We start from the raw sequence: 19055 nt of genomic DNA on the forward strand, positions 1-19055 counted from the left end.
ACTGAGCCACTGGGGGAAGATACATATTTATACCTCTCTCTGTAAAATAACTTTCTCTATAAATATAAACACTTCTTTGCTGACTCATTTGAAAGTAAGTTGCAGACATCACGACACTTCACCCCTTAAATATTTCAGCCTGCATCTGCTAAGAATGAGAACATTTGTCTACATAAGTACAACAGCATTATCAGAACTAAAAATTAATAATCATGTCAAAATATAATCTAATATTCCTTCATTTATTCTTAAATTGGAGATGCTTGCCTTTTGATTACACAATGACTTTGTTTTCATAAATTGAATTTCAATTCTTTTTCCCTACAAGTTCACTAGATTTTATAGGGATAGGGAAGATCTATATTTCACAGAAAACCACTGAAGTCTCTGGTTCTGGCATGATAAAGTGCTAGTCAGGCTCAAAAGGTGAGTTGTGTCCAGAACAGGCCACATCTGTCCTTAAGCAGGATCTGGGGAAGTGTTGCTTTGGGCCCCTGAGGGCTGCCCAGGCCCATGGGGCTGTTGGAGACTCTGAGCCCTACAGCTGTGCAGTGCAGAACCTGTTCTCGCTTCAGTCTGCTTCTAATGTCCTTCACATACTTGCCTTACAGAATTTAGACACAGTAAATGAGCCAGCTCCCCTCTTGCCAATTCTGACTCAGTAGGTGTGGGGTGGGAATCTCAGGAAATTGTATTTTTACAAAGTTCTCCAAGATTAGAAATCTGGCAGGGGGAGGGGGGAATGGAAAATCCCCCATGACACTGTCTGCCCACACAACACTTCTCTCTATATCTTATGTGTATGTGTTTATGGGTTTTGTAAGATGATTCCAATTATCTTCAAATGTGAGTGGTGTATAAACTATAAATAAATGAGCGACTTCCCCAGCACACTCATGCACATGTTCCTATCTTGGGACTCTGCAGCTAAGGGAAGAGGGGGTGTTGCTGTGAGCCTACAGTGAATGGCCTGGGTCTTCACTTGGCCCTGCTATATCCTAGTTGCATGGATGGTTTAGAAAACTTACCTGAATTCTCTGGGCCTCGGGCAGTCCTCTGAGATGAACAGAGTAACTCAAGAGTATTCAGTGAGCTATGCCTGTGTAAGCACTCTGAGATAATGCAGCAGGGGTCCAGCTGAGTTGGAGGTCTGTTCACCGAGTCCAGGTCTATATAAGGGGCTGCCAGGGCAAGGGCACCAGGGGCTTATGTATCTTGGGAACTGAGAGGTCTCCCAGGAGAAGTCCATTGTAAAACAGGGCAGCCACCATGGGCTGCAGGAGAGAAGGAAAGAGGACTTCTGGGGTTAAGGAAGCAGCTACCGGTCATCAGAAAGTTCTCCTCCCCACTCAGGATGTGCAATACAAGAGTAGACAACAATGATTATCATCTCTGAGGAGTGTGGACAAGACAAAGGCCCTCAGCAGCTCTGGGGCAGCTTGCCCTGTGCTGGCAACAGCAGAGATTACCCTGGGGGCACCCCTCCCCTGGAATGGGTTTCCTGGGACTCCTGGGTGAAAGGGTTCACACAGGCAGGAGGCGAGTCACAAGCACATGCTTACTGACAACAGGACGGTCATGGGGATATCCTCCTTGTCCCAGGCCCTCACGGGGAAAGAACCATCCAGAATGAAAGGGGCTATTGTGCCAGCTCCCAGCTCTAGTCTGGAGCTCCTGTCCAAGAGAGGCTGGGGCTGGGCCCCAGCACAACGATGGACAATGAAGAGCAGGAAGGAGGTGTGCAAGCCCCTGGGCAGCTGGCCCTTTATCCCCCATGGCCTGCCGTTCCCCTAGTGTGGGGCGAGGAGGCTGTGCAGACACTTCTGGTCTGCTCTGTTCTCTGCTGGGTGGATTGCCGGGGCCAGCAAGGAACGGAAGACAGCGGTGCTGAGGGGGTTCTGGACAGAGGTGTGATGAGCCAGGCTGAGTATCACTGAGGCTTTAGATGCCAAAAAAGAGTGATTCCTCCTCCTCCCTGATTGTTTAACTGAAGCATAACTTGCATATAGAAAATGCATCTATCATAGCTTTCCAGTCCATCGGACTTTTTCAGAAACTCAATGCCCCCCATAGCCAGCACCCAGATCCAAAGCCAAAAGGTCCTCAATTTCCCCAAAGACTCTCCTGCTTACTGAGCTGCCTTGGGCAGATAACACAACAGCACTGGGCCTCATCGTAAAACTGGAATAATCATAGTGTTTACTTCATCAGGCTGTTCTGAAGATTAACAATAATCATGGAAAATAATATACAAATAGCACTTGGAACAATGCCTGGTGTGTAATAAGCACATCGTTAATGTTTATATTTCCAGGGCAATTGAATTCTTTAACCTAAATCACAGTGATGAATACTTTCTCAGTCTCAATTCAAGTCAGGAAATTTCTGGGGAGATTATGGGAGGTGGTCATCGTATGTATCCACTGGCTATGGGAGGGACAGGAGTCCTCGACTCACCATGGATGGGACTGTTATACTTCCAAGTGTCCCCTCCCATTAAAGCCAGCTCATGGTAGGACATGGGCAGTAGGCTTTAATGTCTGCTTTTTACAATGTGTGTTAGTCAGTCATGTCCAACTTTTTGTAACCCCATAGACTGTAGCCTGCCAGGCTCCTCTGTCTATGGGATTCTCCAGGCAAGGATATTGGAGTGGGTTACTATTCCCTTCTCCAGAGGATCTTCCCAACCCAGGGATTAAACCCTGGTCTCTGGCATTGCAGGCAGATTCTTTACCATTTGAGCCACAGGGAAGAATTTTTATAGGAGCCTCAATATCCATGGACAGGGGAAACTGGCGGGCTGCAGTCCATAGGGTCGCAAACAGTGGGACATGATTGAAGCGACTTAGCACACACTGCACAAACGCACTTCAAGTTTTGGGGGTAAAGAGTTCTTGTTATTCAATTTCAGTGTGTAATATTCTGGTCCCATCTAAGCAGTTAAAATTTTGTTTTTATATTCTTTCCTAATTGGATGTTTTCCCTCTACTAAAATAGTTTAGGAAAAGGAAAACTGAACAATCAGATTATTTAAAAAAAAAAAAAAGGTTCTGTTGCATAAAGGCACAATATTTCAGCAAATTGTACACCGCTCCTGACACCTCTGCCAACAGCAACTGGGACAGTGAACAGCTGCAGAAATACCTCCGTTTCATTGATGTGTTGCTGCAAGTAGGCACTGTTCCTGCTGTACTGAACACTCAAGAAAAGCGCCCTCAGGGCTTCCGGCAGAAGAAGATGACCCGGAAGAAAGACTGCCGCCAAGCCGCTGAGGCTGAGTCAAGGACAAGTCAGCACTTGAGGAGAGTTTGCACTCGGCTCATTACCCAGGGAAACACAGGACATGTGTACAAGCAGGTGTGGGTGCAGGTGTGGCAGGAAGGTAGACACATGTGAAAGGAAGGGAAAGGAGAGCTCTGTGCGAGCTGCCTCTGGAACCAAGATACAGTGAAATTTAGAGGCCTGAGCTGGGTAGTTTTACTCAAATGGTTTCAAGGTTCTGCATCTTTCTTCATTCGCAAAATGCAGCAGATCATCACACTGCCAGTTAAATCATTTTTCTAAGAAATTAAGTCAAGCTTACAGGAAAGGGGCCAAAATAATTCTCCTGTGCTCTTTACCTAGACTTAGCACCTCCAAATATTGAATATTTCGCTACAGCTGTTTTATTTTCCTGCATCTATACTCTTCCTGAGCTTTTGAGGGTAGCTTGTGTTTATCAGGCCACTTTAACCTTTGATACTTCAGTTGCTATTTCCTAAGAACAAGACTTTCCTATGTAGTCATACTACAGCTCTCACAACTGGAAAATCTCACCCTCCACACATGCGGGCAGTGCTGTGCGGTTGAGCTATGCCGCTACTTATCCTGCATCCTTCATCCACTTTCATGAATTGTTCTTGTCACGTTCTTAGCCCCTCATAGATGATCACAGACTCAAGTGGTCATCCTGTCTGTCGCCTTAGGCCCACGAGTCTGGACCAGCTCCTCGCCCTTTCCTTCTCTTGCCTAATAGTGACATTTCTGAAGAACACAAGTCAATTATTTTACAGACTGTTCTTCAATTTTGTTTCCTTCAGTATTTATTCACTGTGAGATTCAGGTTGTGTATCCTTGGCCAGAATACTAAGATGGCATTTTGTGTCTTTCTGAGGATATTTGTGCAGACACAGGATATCCACCTGACCCTCATGAGTGAGTCATCTGGTCACCTGGCCAAGGTGTTGCCCAATCTCTCCACTGTACAGTTACTAGTCTTCCTCTGTAACTAACAAGTATTCTGACAAAAGACATTATAAACATCTTCCTTCTCATCCAACTTCCCTGTTCCTCCTGCCCCCACCACACACACTTGAATATCTATTAATGAGTTTTCTCCAACCAACCATTACTATGATGGTTGCAAAGCAGTGACTTTTAATGTCACCTTCCCTTCACTCTTATCAGCTGACATTCTATGGAAAGAAAGAGCCCTCCCATCTCCTCTATTTGTTTATCTATTAATTATCAGCATGTACTCTTAGATTTCCATTTTATTCAGTATTTATTTTGACACATATATGTCTTAGATTTAGACAATGGGCCCTTCAAGCTGGCTCCTATGACCTTTTACCCCCAGCTCCCCAAATTGAAACTCTGTACCTTACTTTCTATTACCAGATGTTCTAGGCTCGTCTAATACCATCTAGGCCCCCATCTAGATGTGGAAAATTCTTCAAGAGATGGGAATACCAGACCACCTTATCTGCCTCCCGAGAAATGTGTATGCAGGTCAAGAAGCAACAATTAAAACTGGACATGGAACAACAGACTGGTTCCAAACTGGGAAAGGAGTACATCAAAGCTGTATATTGTCATTCTGCTTATTTCACTTATATGTAGAGTACATCTTGCGAAGTGCCAGGCTGGATGATGCACAAGCTGGAATCAAGACTGCTGGGAGAAATGTGAATAGCCTCAGACACGCAGATGACACTACCCTTATGGAAGAAAGTGAGGAAGAACTAAAGAGCCTCTTGATGCAAGTGAACGAGCAGAGTGAAAAAGCTGGCTTAAAACTCAACATTCAGAAAACTAAAATCCCATCTGGTCCTATCACTTCATGGAAAATATATGGGGAAACAGTGGAAACAGTGACAAGACTTTATTTTCTTGGGTTCCAAAATCACTGCAGATGGTGACTGCAGTCATGAAATTAAAAAACGCTTGGTCCTTGGAAGAAAAGCTATGACCAACCTAGACAGCTTATTAAAAAGCAGAGACATTATTCTGCCAACAAATATCTGTCTAGTCAAAGCTATGGTTTTTCCAGTAGTCCTGCACGGATGTGAGAGTTGGACTATAAAGAAAGCTGATCACTGAAGAATTGATGCTTTTGAACTGTGGTGTTGGAGAAGACTCTTGAGAGTCCCTTGGACTGCAAGGAGATCCAACCAGTCCATCCTAAAGTAAATCAGTCCTGAATATTCATTGGAAGAACTGATGCTGAAATTGAAGCTCCAAACTTTGGTCACTTGATGCAGAGAACTGACTCATTGGAAAAGACCTGATGCTGGGAAAGACTGAAGGCAGGAGGAGAAGGGGGCGACAGAGGATGAGATGGTTGGATGGCATCACCGAACTCAATGGATATGACCCTGAGTAAGCTCCAGGAGTTGGTGATGGACAGGGAAGCCTGGCGTGCAGCAGTCCACAGAGGTGCGAAGAGTCAGACACAACTGAGTGACTGACTTGAACTGACCATGTTGTAACATATGTCAAAATTTCCTTTAAGTCAAATAATATTCCACTGTATGTCACATTTCATTCATACATTGGTTGCTGGACACTGGGTGCTTCCATATTCTGGCTATTGTGAATAATAGCACCATGAACACAGGAGCATGTGTTCAAGTCCTTGCGCTCACTTCTTTTAGGTATGTACCCAGAAGTGGAATTGCTGAATCATATGGTAATTCTAGGTTTAATTTTTTTAAGGAACATGAGTTCCAATTTCTCCACATCTTTTTCAATATCTGTTATATTTGGGGATTTTTGTTGTTGTTTAAAAAGAATAGTCATACTAATGAATGTAAAGTGATATCTCATTGTGGAGTTTGTTTTGTTTTTTGCATAATCGGTGTTGGGGGTATATTCCAATTTGCCCTCATGGATTTTAGTTGCTGTCATAAGCTCTATTTTATCTTTGCAGTTTCTTTGTCTTTAGACTTCCCCACATCACGTCCAGCCTCTCTTCTGACTTCGTATCTAGAAACTACAGTGCCTTCAGATCCACTGCCATGCACAGTGGAGTTGAAGCTCTGGCCATAAAAAGAGTTGGACATGACCGAGAAACAACACCGAGTTATCTGTTTGGGGGAAGCTCATTCTCCAAGAAAGGCATACTTTTTGTACTCAGTTCTCATCTATTTGCCTATAGCCTGGATGCTTGAAAGCTGGACACAAAAATCCTTGACTGGTACTTTCTTTCCTTGAGGGTCTTGTAAATATTCTTCTACTGTTGCCTTGCCTAAATATTTATTTATATAAGTAATTTGATCTTTTTGCCTTTAAAACCTAATAGTTTTAATAAAATATGTTTTGGAGTTGATTATTCCACTCAGTTCTCCAAGGTATATTGTTGTTTAGTTTCGTGTCCGATTCTTGTGATCCCATGGACTATAGGCTGCCAAGCTCCTCTGTCCATGGGATTTCCCAGGCAAGAATACTGGAGTGGGTTGCCATTTCCTTCTCCAGGGGATCTTCCCAACCCAGGGATAGAACCTGTGTCTCTTGCATTGGCAGGTTTCCTTACCATTGAGTCACTTGGAAGCCCCTTTTCTCTGCATACTGAAGTGCAGTTTTTAATAGATAACCACTCTGAGGGAGGGATTAGTTGTCATTTATTTCTGTGGGATCCTTAATTTTCCTTTGTCAGTTCCTTCTTTTCCTTAATTACCAGATCTCCGAAGGGCACTGCCATTTCTCTATTTACCTGACACTTCCCAGAAGCAAGGAGCCCTCAAGCCTGCCGCCACATCCTGCCCATTCTCTTTCAGACCTCTTCCCTTGTTCAGTCAAGTACCCAACCTGTGTTCAGTGTTTAGTTCTTGTGGTTGGACTTGCTCTTCATAGAAGCATTTAAGCCTGGGTTACATTTAAGTCCTTGGCAACAGTGGAGGGAGCTCTGTTGGAATTTGATGTCTTTTCTTTATTCTACTTAAGAATTTGAAGGTCAGTTCATCGTATTCACTGTCATAGCAGAGCTGAAGGCTTGTTTGTGTTTGTATTTTATTGAGGATGTGAGTAGATATTCAGATGCAGACAGCTGCCTTTATCCTCTGAACTGGGCAGCTCCTGGAATCCCTTTTAAAATATCAAGCGCTAAGTAACATTCTTTCTTTCCTAGGAACGCTGGAAACTTTGCTGTTACAAGGGCATTGTCAAGGTTACTCAGATTCTGTTACAAGACAGATCTGTCTTCTTGCATCTTTAAAGCTGTTACGTGCGCTGCCTCTTCTTTCTTAAGATCGAAACAGCCGCAAAGAAACGATTTTAAAAATACATGTTGCCTTCCCTTTTCCTCATTTCGTGTTTACTTAAAAACGAAAAAGAAAACCCTGCTATTAACAGCTCTGTTCATCCCCAGAAACATGTTCCCTTGAAAAAACACCTCTCGGTTTCTACCTCTGCGTAAAGAAATAAATAAAACAGACACCTGGGGATTAGGGATGTTTTTGCTGCAATATTGGTAAGAAAACTGCAGCGAGCAGCAGCCAAGTCGGGTCCTGGAGAGGGTATTTGCACCAAAAAACTCAGGTCTGTCGGCCAATAAGAGGGAGCCTGCCAGGGGTCTGGGGTGGTCCCAAAGACTGAGGACCGAGGAGGCAGTGCTTTCGGCCGGGCAGCGCGAGGAGGCGGTGACCCGCTGCCCCCGGTGTGGGCGCCTGTGCGTTTGCGCACGTGTGCGCGCCTTCCCCGGGGCCCCGGCGACCACCTGTCACTCACAGGGGTGGCCGGGCGGCGGCCGGCGGAGGCACTCCCCGCGGGGCATCCGAGCCGCCGCCGTGGAGACGCGGTAATCCACTCCTCCGCCCCCGCCGGGCCCCCACAGCCGCCGCCGATTGGTCGCCCTTTGCTCCCTGACCCCCTGGCCGCCTCCGCGGCTGCCGCTTCCTGCTCGGGCGCCGCGCGGCGCTCCCGGCCGGGGCGGAGCTCGGGCGCTGGGCGCGCGCCGCCCTCGCCGCCAGCCGCGCCGGAGGAGGAGCCGCCGCGCCCTTCCCCTTCCTCCGCTCCTCCCCGGCCCGCGCCCGCCGCGGCCCCAGGCAGACTCGCGAGCAGCGGCCGCGGCCGGCGGCCGAGTCGGGAGGATGCGGCGGCGCTCGCGGATGCTGCTCTGCTTCGCCTTCCTGTGGGTGCTGGGCATCGCCTACTACATGTACTCGGGGGGCGGCTCCGCACTGGCCGCGGGCGCGGGCGGCGGCGCCGGCAGGAAGGTGAGTGGGGTGCCCGCCCGCGGCCCGGCCCCTGGAATCCCCGGCGCCCACGCGCCCGGGCCCCGCTGCTGAGGCCCCTCGCTCGGACGCACCGCCGGGTTTCCTGGTCCATCCTGCCCATCTCCGTCCGGATCTCGGCTCTGGCCATCCACCCCCGCCTTGGGCCTCGCGGCCGAGCCCCTGGGGCGGGGGGCGCCGCCGGCCGCTCGGTGCTCTCCGGGCTCGGGAGGGGGCGACCCCGCGCAGCTCCCTGGGCTGGGGTCGCTGACGCCTCTAGTCGCCCCCTGTCCCCGCTCTCCACTCCTCTTAATTTGAGTGTCGTCTGGCTGCCGGGAGCCCAGTCCCCTGCGGTGAGAAGTTTGGGGGTGAGAGTACTGGGAAGCACAAAAGGGGGTGGGGGGAAGGGAGAGAGGCGGCTGCCGTTTCAACGTGTCACGTACCTTGGGAGAGAGGAGTCCAAGTTTCTTTTCAGCCCTTTGAAACCAGGCACTGCAGCCCCCCTACCTCCCCTCGTCGCCGCGTCGCGGGGAGGGGGCAGTTCTGGGTCTCGGCCCGCTTCCCCTGGGGGCGGGGGCGCAGCCAGCCCCGCGCCCGGCGGAACAGACCGCGCTGGCGGTGCAGGCGGAAGGGCCCCGGGCCCCGGGTGAGGCCGGCCGCCCACACCCCCGACCGTCCCCTCCCTGCCCCGGTGCTCACCCTGACCGGCTCGGTCGGCACTTCAGCGCGGCCCCCGGCGCCCGCCTTGCCCAGCCCCTCGCTCCTGTTCAGTGGGGTGGTCCCTCTGCTGAGTGTGTTCTAGACGGGTTCCCAGGGCCGAGGGGTTGGGCGGTGGGGACCGCGTGAGCCGCTCTGCACTGCCCGCCGCTCTAGGAAGGAAATGGAGCGCCTAGGGCGCCTGGCCTTGCGATCCTGCTGGGAGAGCGGGGCTCTGGGGCGGTGCGCATGCCGCCAGCGGTGTTTGTCGTGTTTGATAACTGCCAGGCTTTGAAAGTGACCCCACACCGTGTAACCCCTATACTGTGACGTTTAGTGTCAGCGCAAATCCAGGAAATTCTGAGTTAATGAAGGTGGACCATGGGTTGAACTGGAACCAGAGAATGGCATCCTGGAACAAGCAAGACGCTAGTAAGTGGATGAAAAGACTTTAGCCTTAAAGTCAGTCCATAAATGTCAACGCTGAGGTCTGGCTACTTAAGAGATTTCCTTCCGTCCGTCCGTCTTTCCTTCATTCTCAGCTGAAGGTATTAGATGGAGACAGGTGTCTTATTTGATTCATGGTAAATTTCTTAGGCTATATCTAGAGGGGCATAAAGGAAAAGTCTTTTCATTTACAGAATTGGCCTCGCTTGTTTCTGAGCTGACAGGTTCTCTTAGCCCTATCTTTTCCCTGTTTTAATCCAAGGAACTATTATTCAAGTCCATGGGGCTTGTTCATCCTTGGATGGTAAAAAGCGGTGCACCCAGGGCATGCAGTGTAGCCCTTTGAAAACTGTGGTCATATGAAACTGGAATTATTTCAAAAGCTTTGCTTCCCAGCAAACTGTGCTTTCGCAGGACCATGTAGCCTGGTGTGCTGGTGAGACCTGGCAAAGCTTCCTGCCTTTCATGTGAAAGAAAACCAAATACACAAGCCATGCTTTGTGATCCCCTTTCCTGGGTCTGCAGCTTTCGTTAGCACATGCGATTGGAAATGGCACAGGATGGCATTAGCGTCTGGAGGGGCTGACTTCTCCCTGGTGGGCTTCAGCTGCTGGATGGGTTTTGAAGGGTCTTCAGTTGATCCTTAGTTTAAAAAAAAAAAAAGTAATGCTCCTAGAACTGCTTGTGGCTGGGTGGCAGTAGGAAGGTTCAGAGACCACATAGAAAAAAGTGTGGGAAATGAACAATTGTACATGGATTGGTGATTTTGGGATTCTATTCTTTTTGTCAATGAACCATAAAATTTAATCCTAGCCGTTAGAATGGTTTGGCAGTTCGTCAGTTGAAGAAGAGTTGTGTACATGCAATAGCTTTTGAAATTCGAGAAGACTCATTAACATGGCTTGGACCCTTATATTAAAGAGAACACCCTAAAACCATTTCTGGAGGAGTCAATAAAACCTGTGTCCTGAATTTTTTAGTCTAGAATATAAAACTGCATGGTCTTTTCTCCCTCCTGAGTTGTTTCCATGGATTCAGAGACTAGAAAGTCTCTTCAAATTTAGTTCATCCTCGCGATAAAAGGAAATGTATAGATTTTCTGGCTTGTAAAGTATAAGCATAAAAATGCTAAGGTAGTATGTGTATATAGGCAGAACTTAAATACTAACTATAGTTTTTTAGGTGTAAGTGCACTTGTATTTCTTCTCTCATCTTGTACCATTCAAGTCAAGGCTCTAATTCCACATTTAGTCAATTTCTCTTCACCTTGACATTTCCCACGGGGTACCAGGCTTCAGTATTAGACTTTGGGGTATTGTCTGTCTGATGGGAGCCTGACTAGAGTTTCTGCTGCTTCAGCACCCAGCCCAGGCTTGTCACTGTGTGCCCTGCCTGTTGAATAACTCCTCTGAGGACGGTTATTCTCCACCTGGTGAAACCCAGAGAACCCACTCACCTCACAATGCAGGTTTAATCCACTCAATAGGAGCAGAGACTGCGCTAATCAGGACTCAATGCCGAAGTTAGGTTGTATGGTCAATACAACCTGACCATATGCACAAACCTGACCTTTGTGCACAATGTTCTTAAAATTATATTTAATTACTTTTGCATAGAGCCTTCCCTCCCCTATGTTTCTCTCTTTCCCCAAAATTGATGATTTGCACTTCAAGGATGCCTCGCCTTTGAGCATCTTAAATACTTTAAAATTTTAATCATATTAAGCCTCCTCTGGGCCTTGGTATCTTGGCATGATGGAGCTGCAGAGAAAGGAAGGGATTTCTGTTGAAATGAACGTGCCTCTGGGTGAAGTGTGGCTCTTTTGGTTGGAGAGGGAAGGGTTTTCTAGTGTGTGAAGAACGGTCTCTTGAGAGAGAGTGTGTGTAGCCCAGGACCTATTGTCTGTGTTCCCGCACCCTTGGGAGGCAGGGAAGGCATTCTCGTAGGGCCTGACTGGGGCCTGTCCTTCTGGTCACTTCCCCTTGCCCTTCTTCCGTGAGCAGGTGCTGCAGTCCCTGCCCTGGGTCCCAAGCTGGGTGCCTTTGGGTCAGATATGGAGGGGCTTTCTAGGAGAGGGGTTGATCTCTTCTTAAGAGTACTGAGGGGCCTCACGTGGCTGGAGTGGGTACGTTTGTAGGGGAATATGAGAATGTACAATGGAAAGAGTTTGGGACTAAATCATGAGGGGCCTTGAATGCCAAGCTGAGCTGACTTGTTGGTCATAGTTTGATTGTCCATAGGGAGCCACTGGTGTTTTGTGAACTGGGTGGTAGACATTTAAGGAGAATGGCACGGATCCATTTATTGGCACTGAGATGAGACTAACTTTCTACCTCTTTCTGCTTAGTGACCTTTACTAATTTCCTAAACCTCTCTGACCTTCAGTTTCCTCATCTTTAGAATAGGGATAGTTCTTGTAGCTAAAGACTAGATGCCATTAGTAGGTGTTGGCAAATAGGAGGTGCTGAGTAGATGGTGTCCAGAGTGGGATGCGGGGAGGGACATAGCCTAGAATCTTCTTGAAAATATATTGAACTAGGAAAATATATTGAACTGTCATCTTCTTGTTCTTTAGAAGTGGTTTTTTTTTTTTTTTTTAAGTCCTTCATCCATCCCTCCCAGGTTGATTTGGTTGGTTCATTTGGGCCAGTACCATGACCCTGAGTGACATCAAAGACTACTTTTTGCGAAGTGGTCTGGGCAACATGCCAGCTCTCTTGTCTCCACCTGCGGTATCAGAGTGGGGCTGCTGTCTGTGGGAAGCCCCCAGGAGAGTGGGTGCAGGACATATCCTTCTTTGGTGGTTGTTTAAACCAGTGGGGTGCCGCTGATCGTGACCCTAAGTGGGGTTCCTGCGGTGAGGAGGCCGGTCCGCCTGACAAGCAGACTCTAGGCGCCCCACTCACCCTCCGCTTGTAGGCTTGCTTCTCCTGGCAGGAGGGGAGGTGGCTGTCATCACCCACATGCGGGACGTGAGGCGGGACACAGTGGCTGCCGCATGCTTTCATGGACATCAGCAGATCTGTGAGCATGTCCATGAGGGGCTGAGGAGGGGGCCCGGGGCACACCCTGCCAGCCAGTCAGTTAAATTCCACTTGAAAGGAGGGTTTGAAGTTGAGATCGGACATGCAGGAGTTGGGGAAAGCCACTGTATAGTCAGGGAATCTGACAAATGGCAAATCTGACAAAGTTTCTAGGGAAACTTTTTCCTAAAGAAAATATAAGTGTCACTCCTCTGGAGTGCCTTGGGGCTCACACATGACAGGAGCAGGCTGTGACCGATGGCAAGAGCTGAGGGGCTCTTTCCCCAGCCCTCTGGTCAGAGTGAGACAGAGCCCACCGTCCCCAGCATGGAGCAGGCTCGCTGGCCTGGGCTCCATCCGGCCTCTGGGGTGGGCTCGGGGCGCCTGGGGAGTTGTTAGTGTTCTGTGGGGGCTTCAGGCCCCTTTTGAATCTCCCATCCAACTGCTGGTGAGAGGTGGGTCTCCTGTTTGGATCAGGGGAAGAGGTATTTGAGAGGAGGTCAGAAAAACAGTTGGGGTGGGGCAAGGGGAGACATATATATAATTATTTATATGAAACTATATATTGTTTATAATTATGTGATTTTATACACACACACACAAACACACAATTTATTGCTGCCATTCATGTTTCTGAGATCTCTAGGGAGAGAGAAGTCACTTTGGGAAGATGCTGATTTCAAGACAGGCAGCACCCTGCTGCCTGAACCTCTAGCAAATCCAGTGGCACGTGGCTTAGTGGAGGGAGGTGGTAGGCTGCCTGGGGCAGAGACCAGGCTCTCACAGGAGCTGACTGCCGGGTTCTGGCCAAGATCCTGAGCAGAAGGCAAGGTGTTCCTGGGAGAAATCTGTGAAGTCTCCTAGTAGCCCAGCAGAAACAGCCCAAACTGTCCAAGCCCACGCGCCCTGTTTGTTCTTCCTCTTTTGTCCCCATGAGCCCTGTCCTGCGAGCCGGATGGATGTCGGACATGACCATGTGTGACATGACTATGTCACACAGCTCACGATGGTGGGAGCCTTCCACGTGGATGTTAGATGAACGCCCCTCTCTGGGGCCCCTCTGCCCCCCCACCCCACTCTCCCCTGGGGACCCCTGCTCCCTGACCCGCCCCTGCTGCAGGGCCTCGGGACCCTCGCCACGACTGTCTTTAGGTAGCTGAGCGTGGCTCCTGGAGAGACGCTGCGTCCCTCAGAGCAGGTGCTGGCCCAGCCTCACTGTCCTGACCTGCAGGGCGGCCTCCCCTCAAGGAAGCCTGTGATGCTGCCGGGGATGCCTGTCCCACCACCATGGCCTTCGACCCTCGCCACCACGCCGCCTTATGGTGTGGCTCCTTCGGGAGGACCTCCCGGCGCTGCCCCAGACGCCGCCTGGGTGTGACCCGGCACAGGCCCAGTGTGGTGAGGAGCCCTCCTCCGTGGGGAGAGTTATGTCGAGCGTGTTGGTGCCAGCCTCCTATAGACACTGCTGCCCTCCAAGGAGAGTTGACCTTGTTTTCCTAACGGGTGTGAGCATGCGCTGACCTTTGGCCACACACTTGACCTGAAGGATGAACCCCCAGTGTGGAGGTTCTAGTGAAACTTGTCCAGTTTACCTGTTCAGTCAGGAGAGCCTCTCCCACAGGCTTAAAGAGCCAAGTCCTTCCCTGAGGAGCTCCGCCCTGACGAGCACCGCCTTCTCCACCTCCTGAGCCCAGGCTCCTGCTCGCATCTGCCTCCTACAGGGCAGACCGAGGCCCTGGGCATTTCTGCATTTAGTCATGACCAGTATTATAGGCCCAGGAAGAGAGTGTCGTTTTGTACAGATTGGGTTTCTTAGCATGCCAGGACGAAGATGGCAGTGATTCAGCGTGGCTGGATTTGAAAAAAACAAAACCGTCGTCGCATAGAATCTCCCTCCTGGCCTTACATTCAAATAGCTTTCCTCGGCTCTGGGAGTCCTGTGCCCCCACGCCCACTCTTAGAGGCGCACCTGGTCACTTGTGACTCAGCCTGCCCTTGGTCTGCCCACCTGGCCTCCCAGCCCCACTGCTGGCTACCTGGTCCTGTCTAGTGACTCTCTGGGAGGAGTCTTGGCCTGGGCACCAGGGAGAGAGTTGCTGAACTCCCAGATCCCAAACCAGGACCAGCATTTTGGCAGGGACGAGGGTGCCTGGGGGCAGTGGTCACTCTAGCGCAGGGCCCCTCAGCCTTGACACAGTTGGCATTTTGAACCAGATAACATTTGCTGGGGGCAGAGGGCTGGCCTGTGCACTGTCGATGTTTAGCAGCTTCTGCTGGATGCTAGTGGAACCACCCTTCTCAGCTGTCACCATGTCTATAGGAGTTGCCAGGCATCCCGGGGGACAGGCTCGCCCTCACTTAAGAAGCGCTGCTGTGGTCAGCATGAACTTGACTTCTTTTTTCTTCCTGCGGGATGGGGCCCTCGCTTTCCAGGCTTCCCGTGTTCCTTCCATGCGCTGCCAGTGCCCAGATCCTCTGATGGTGGTGGGATGTTCCTGGAAGGTGCTCTAGAGAGGATGCACCCACAGGAATACTCCACAGGAGGTCATTCCGTTTAGCTCCTTTCACCATCCTTACCGTTTGCTGTGTGAAATGTTTCCCGTGTTCCTGTCCTCAGGCCTCTGTCTGTCCTGAAGTCTCTGCTTCCTGCTGGCAGGAGCAGACATGAAAACAGGCTGTGGGCCCTTTCATTGATTCTTCTGATGAGTAGTACTTGAGACTTGCTGTGTGCCAGGCACTCCTTGGTATTTGGGTTACAGCAGTGAGTAGAACAAAGACATCATCTCAACCCCTGGGGAACTTTCACCCTGGGGGCAGCGGGAACAAACACGGTGATGGGTAGTGAAAAGACGCAGTGTGAGAAGGGGTTGAGTGCAGAGGAGAGAGGGAGGCCCTGGAGGGGTCAGGAGTCAGGGAGGGCCAGGTTCCAGTAAAGAGAGACTGGAAATAGAACTGCCATATGACCCAGCAATCCCACTGCTGGACATACACACTGAGGAAACCAAAATTGAAAGAGACACGTGCACCCCAATGTTCATCACAGCACTGTTTATAATAGCCAGGACATGGAAGCAACCTAGATGTCCATCAGCAGACAAATGGATAAGAAAGCTGTGATACATATACAGAATGGAATATTACTCAGACATTGAAAAGAATACATTTGAATCAGTTCTAATGAGGTGGATGGAACTGGAGCCTATTATACAGAATGAAGTAAGCCGGAAAGAAAACCACCAATACAGTATACTAACACGTATATATGGAATTTAGAAAGATGGTAACAATAACCCTATATGTGAGACAGCAAAAGAGACATAGATGTCTAGAACAGTCTTTTGGACTCTGTGGGAGAGGGCGAGGGTGGGATGATATGGGAGAATGGCAATGAAACATGTTTATTATCATATGTGAAATGAATCGCCAGCACAGGTTGGATGCATGAGACAAGTGCTCAGGGCTGGTGCACTGGGAAGACCCAGAGGGATGGGATGGGGAGGGAGGCGGGAGGGGGGTTCAGGATGGGGAACACATGTACACCCATGGGGGATTCATGTCAATGTATGGCAAAACCACTACAATATTGTAAAGTAACTAGCCTCCAATTAAAATAAATAAATTCATATTAAAAAAGAGAGAGAGAGAGAGAGAGAGAAGGGCTGGTGCCTACGAGGTGCAGGTTGAGCAGGTTTGAGTCAAGACCCAGAGCAGGGGCAACTCCAGCTTCAGAGTGTCTGACCTGTTGGGTATGCTCTCTATGCCTTGATTTCCTTTGCTAAATATTGAGCCTGTTTTCTTTCTGGGAATCTGTTGCCTGTGGTCTGTCAGGGGTGGAGTTTCCTCTATTCCATGGCAAGGTCAGGTCTTTCCTTCTTTTTTAAAAAATTTATTTATTTTTAGTTGAAGGATAATTGCTTTACAGTATTGCGTTGGTTTCTACCGAGCATCAACATAAATCATCCTTAGCTTTGTTTACCCATGTCCCCTCCTGTTTGAACATCCCTCCACCTCTCTCCCCATCACAGCCCTTTAGGTGGTTAGGGAGCGGGTTTGAGTTTCCTGAGTCATACACCGAATCCCCATCGGCCGTCTATTTTACATATGGTAGTGTGTGTTTCCAGGTTACTCTGTCCATACCTCCCACCCTCTCCTTCTCCCCCCAGCTGTGCTCACAAGTCTGTTCTCCATGTCTGTGTCTCCACTGCTGCTCTGCAAATATCAGTACCATCTTTCTAGGTTCCATGTATATGTGTTAGTATTTGATAACTGTTTTTCTCTTTCTCCGGCCTTTCGTTCTTGTTCCTCAAGGAGTCCCGGGTGAGGAGTGTTCTGGTTAACAGAACGCACGTTCTCAGTTCGCCGCCTCCCGCCCCGGGCTGGGGACCACGTTAGGTGCTGCAGGTTAATGTATTGCTTGACTCTGTGGTCTGTGCTCAGGCAGCAGCCTTCGTGGTGTGATTTCTGAGCTGGTCTCTGCAGGGCTGGCTGACCTGGTGATCACTGTTCCCCGTCCACTGTCAGGCTCACCACTCCGTCACACGGCGCATTTGTAGAGTGCTCTCCACACACATCACCGTTTAACGAGAAGTCCCGCCGGTGCCTGTGCCCTTGCTCCTGCACGAAGATCCCACTGGGGTATTGTCTCTGTGAGTGGCTGTGGGTCGGGAGGCTTGTGGTTTTCTCATCTGCAGGAAATAGGAGGTTAGGGGCCTGCCTGGTCCCCGGGTTTTGGAGAGGTTGTTCTTGGCAATGGGGTTGTGTTGAAGCACTGTGATATGTGATATTTGTAGGAAATAAAGTGGACATGTGATTTCATTGCCTGCAGCTCCTTTAGGGAGTTCTCAAGCAAAAGCATCAGCTGCTTTTCCTGGTAGTTACTGGCATTCATGAGGGGTCTGTAGATGCCTTGTTGGGGTGTGTGCCATGCTGCCAGTGTGTTTCTGGATAAAAAACCAGAATGTGGACGTGGCTGCAGAGGAAAGGTCATTGTAAAGACTTCTGACTCAGGAGCCACCATTCAAGGTTTCTTCATCTCTGCCTCAGAGGCTCGTCCAGAAAGGAAGCCTGTCTCCTCCTGAAGGGTGCTGCTCCAGAAGGGGGACACACTTCAGACGAGTCACCCAGTGGGAACTTTAGGAGCAAAGGCCTGTGTTTTAGCGACACCCGTAAATGAACGCTGACTCCTATGTGCGAAGATGTGTGAACATCCTGGATGCTGAGCCGGTTGGCCTGGCGTGGGAGGCCTTGGAGTCCTTGCCCTGGTCCTTCCTACCTCAGGGGCTGCCCCACTGACCTAGATTGTGAGCTCTGGCTCTGTGACCTTCAAGGCTTGCCCCCTTTCTCCATTCCCTCCTCCCACTCTCCCACTCCCATTCCCCTGCACAGTCAGTGATGCACCTGTTTTCCTTCCTGTCTCACTTCTGGTGACTACTGATGTGTCCCTGTGTCTGGAATATGCCATTTTTTTGTCAAATCTAAGATGCTCTTATTTGTAAAACCATTATCTTATGTACGACTAGGAAAGAAAAAACAATTTCCATTGAACTGTGACATGGTGGTTTCTTATCAGTTAACATTTTTATTTTCTACTTATTTAAAGAGCTCTTTTAGACTTAATTAGACATCGATTTTTCCTATTATCACTCTTGTGACTAGATAATAAGGAAAATATATGTGAAATACGTCTTCCAGTGTCTGCGTTTTGCCTCAGAGATGTTTGTGTCTGTCCATCTGAGACCAGAGTCTTCTTCCTCTGTACCTCCAAGCTCTGGTGGATGCAGTGTTTCCTGAGGGCCCTGGGCTCGCACCATCGCTTGGCATCGTGTAGAGCTGGCCGACTTGTGACTCTCTTGGGGATTTTGCCTAACTTCCCAGTTCACCCTCCACTTCTCTCCCACTCGATTTTGTGTCTGGAGATTGCATTGCTTTAGTATTGCTTCTGGAACTTTCTTCCAAGGCGCTGACCTGCATCCTGCAGACTCTGCTGTGGGTGGGTCTTGTGTCTGAGACAGTGCCCGTCATGATGGTGTGTTACGGCGCAAGCCATGATCATTCTTAGCTACAGGAACTATCCCCATTCTGAAGATGAGGAAACTGAGGGTCAGAAAGGTTTGGTGCATTAGTAAAGGTCACTAAGCAGAAAGGGGTAGACAGCTGTAGCGGTAGACAGAAGATGCTGATCACTGTGAGGTCCACCTCAATCTCATCTCAGACTGTGGAAATAAAGTGCATCTAAGAAGTCATGATTAGAGCCTTCCTTTTTCTCGCATGTCCGTTACCTTCTTCTATGAGATCCCAGCTCCAGGCCCTGACCGTAGTGAGGGGAAGTGGTAGCCTCATCAAAACGTGTGCATCTCCATCTGTTCACTCCCAGTCCCCAGAATCTTTGTAAACTGAGGGATTTCCTGCTTGTTACTTT

General features: G+C 49.4%; 1 protein-coding gene across 1 annotated transcript in view; it reads left to right on the top strand.

Moving 5' to 3' along the window:
* The first annotated feature begins 8226 nt into the window (after nt 1–8226).
* Nucleotides 8227–19055, top strand: part of GALNT2 (polypeptide N-acetylgalactosaminyltransferase 2) — a 175793-nt gene continuing 164964 nt past the window's right edge. Inside the window, exon 1 of the mRNA XM_065922341.1 lies at nt 8227–8474. Coding sequence (XP_065778413.1) covers nt 8349–8474 — 126 coding nt within the window. The 5' untranslated portion in view covers nt 8227–8348. The remainder of the gene's footprint in view (nt 8475–19055) is intronic.

The sequence above is a fragment of the Muntiacus reevesi genome, chromosome 2 (genome assembly GCF_963930625.1).
Source record: "Muntiacus reevesi chromosome 2, mMunRee1.1, whole genome shotgun sequence".
Classification (NCBI taxonomy): domain Eukaryota; kingdom Metazoa; phylum Chordata; class Mammalia; order Artiodactyla; family Cervidae; genus Muntiacus; species Muntiacus reevesi.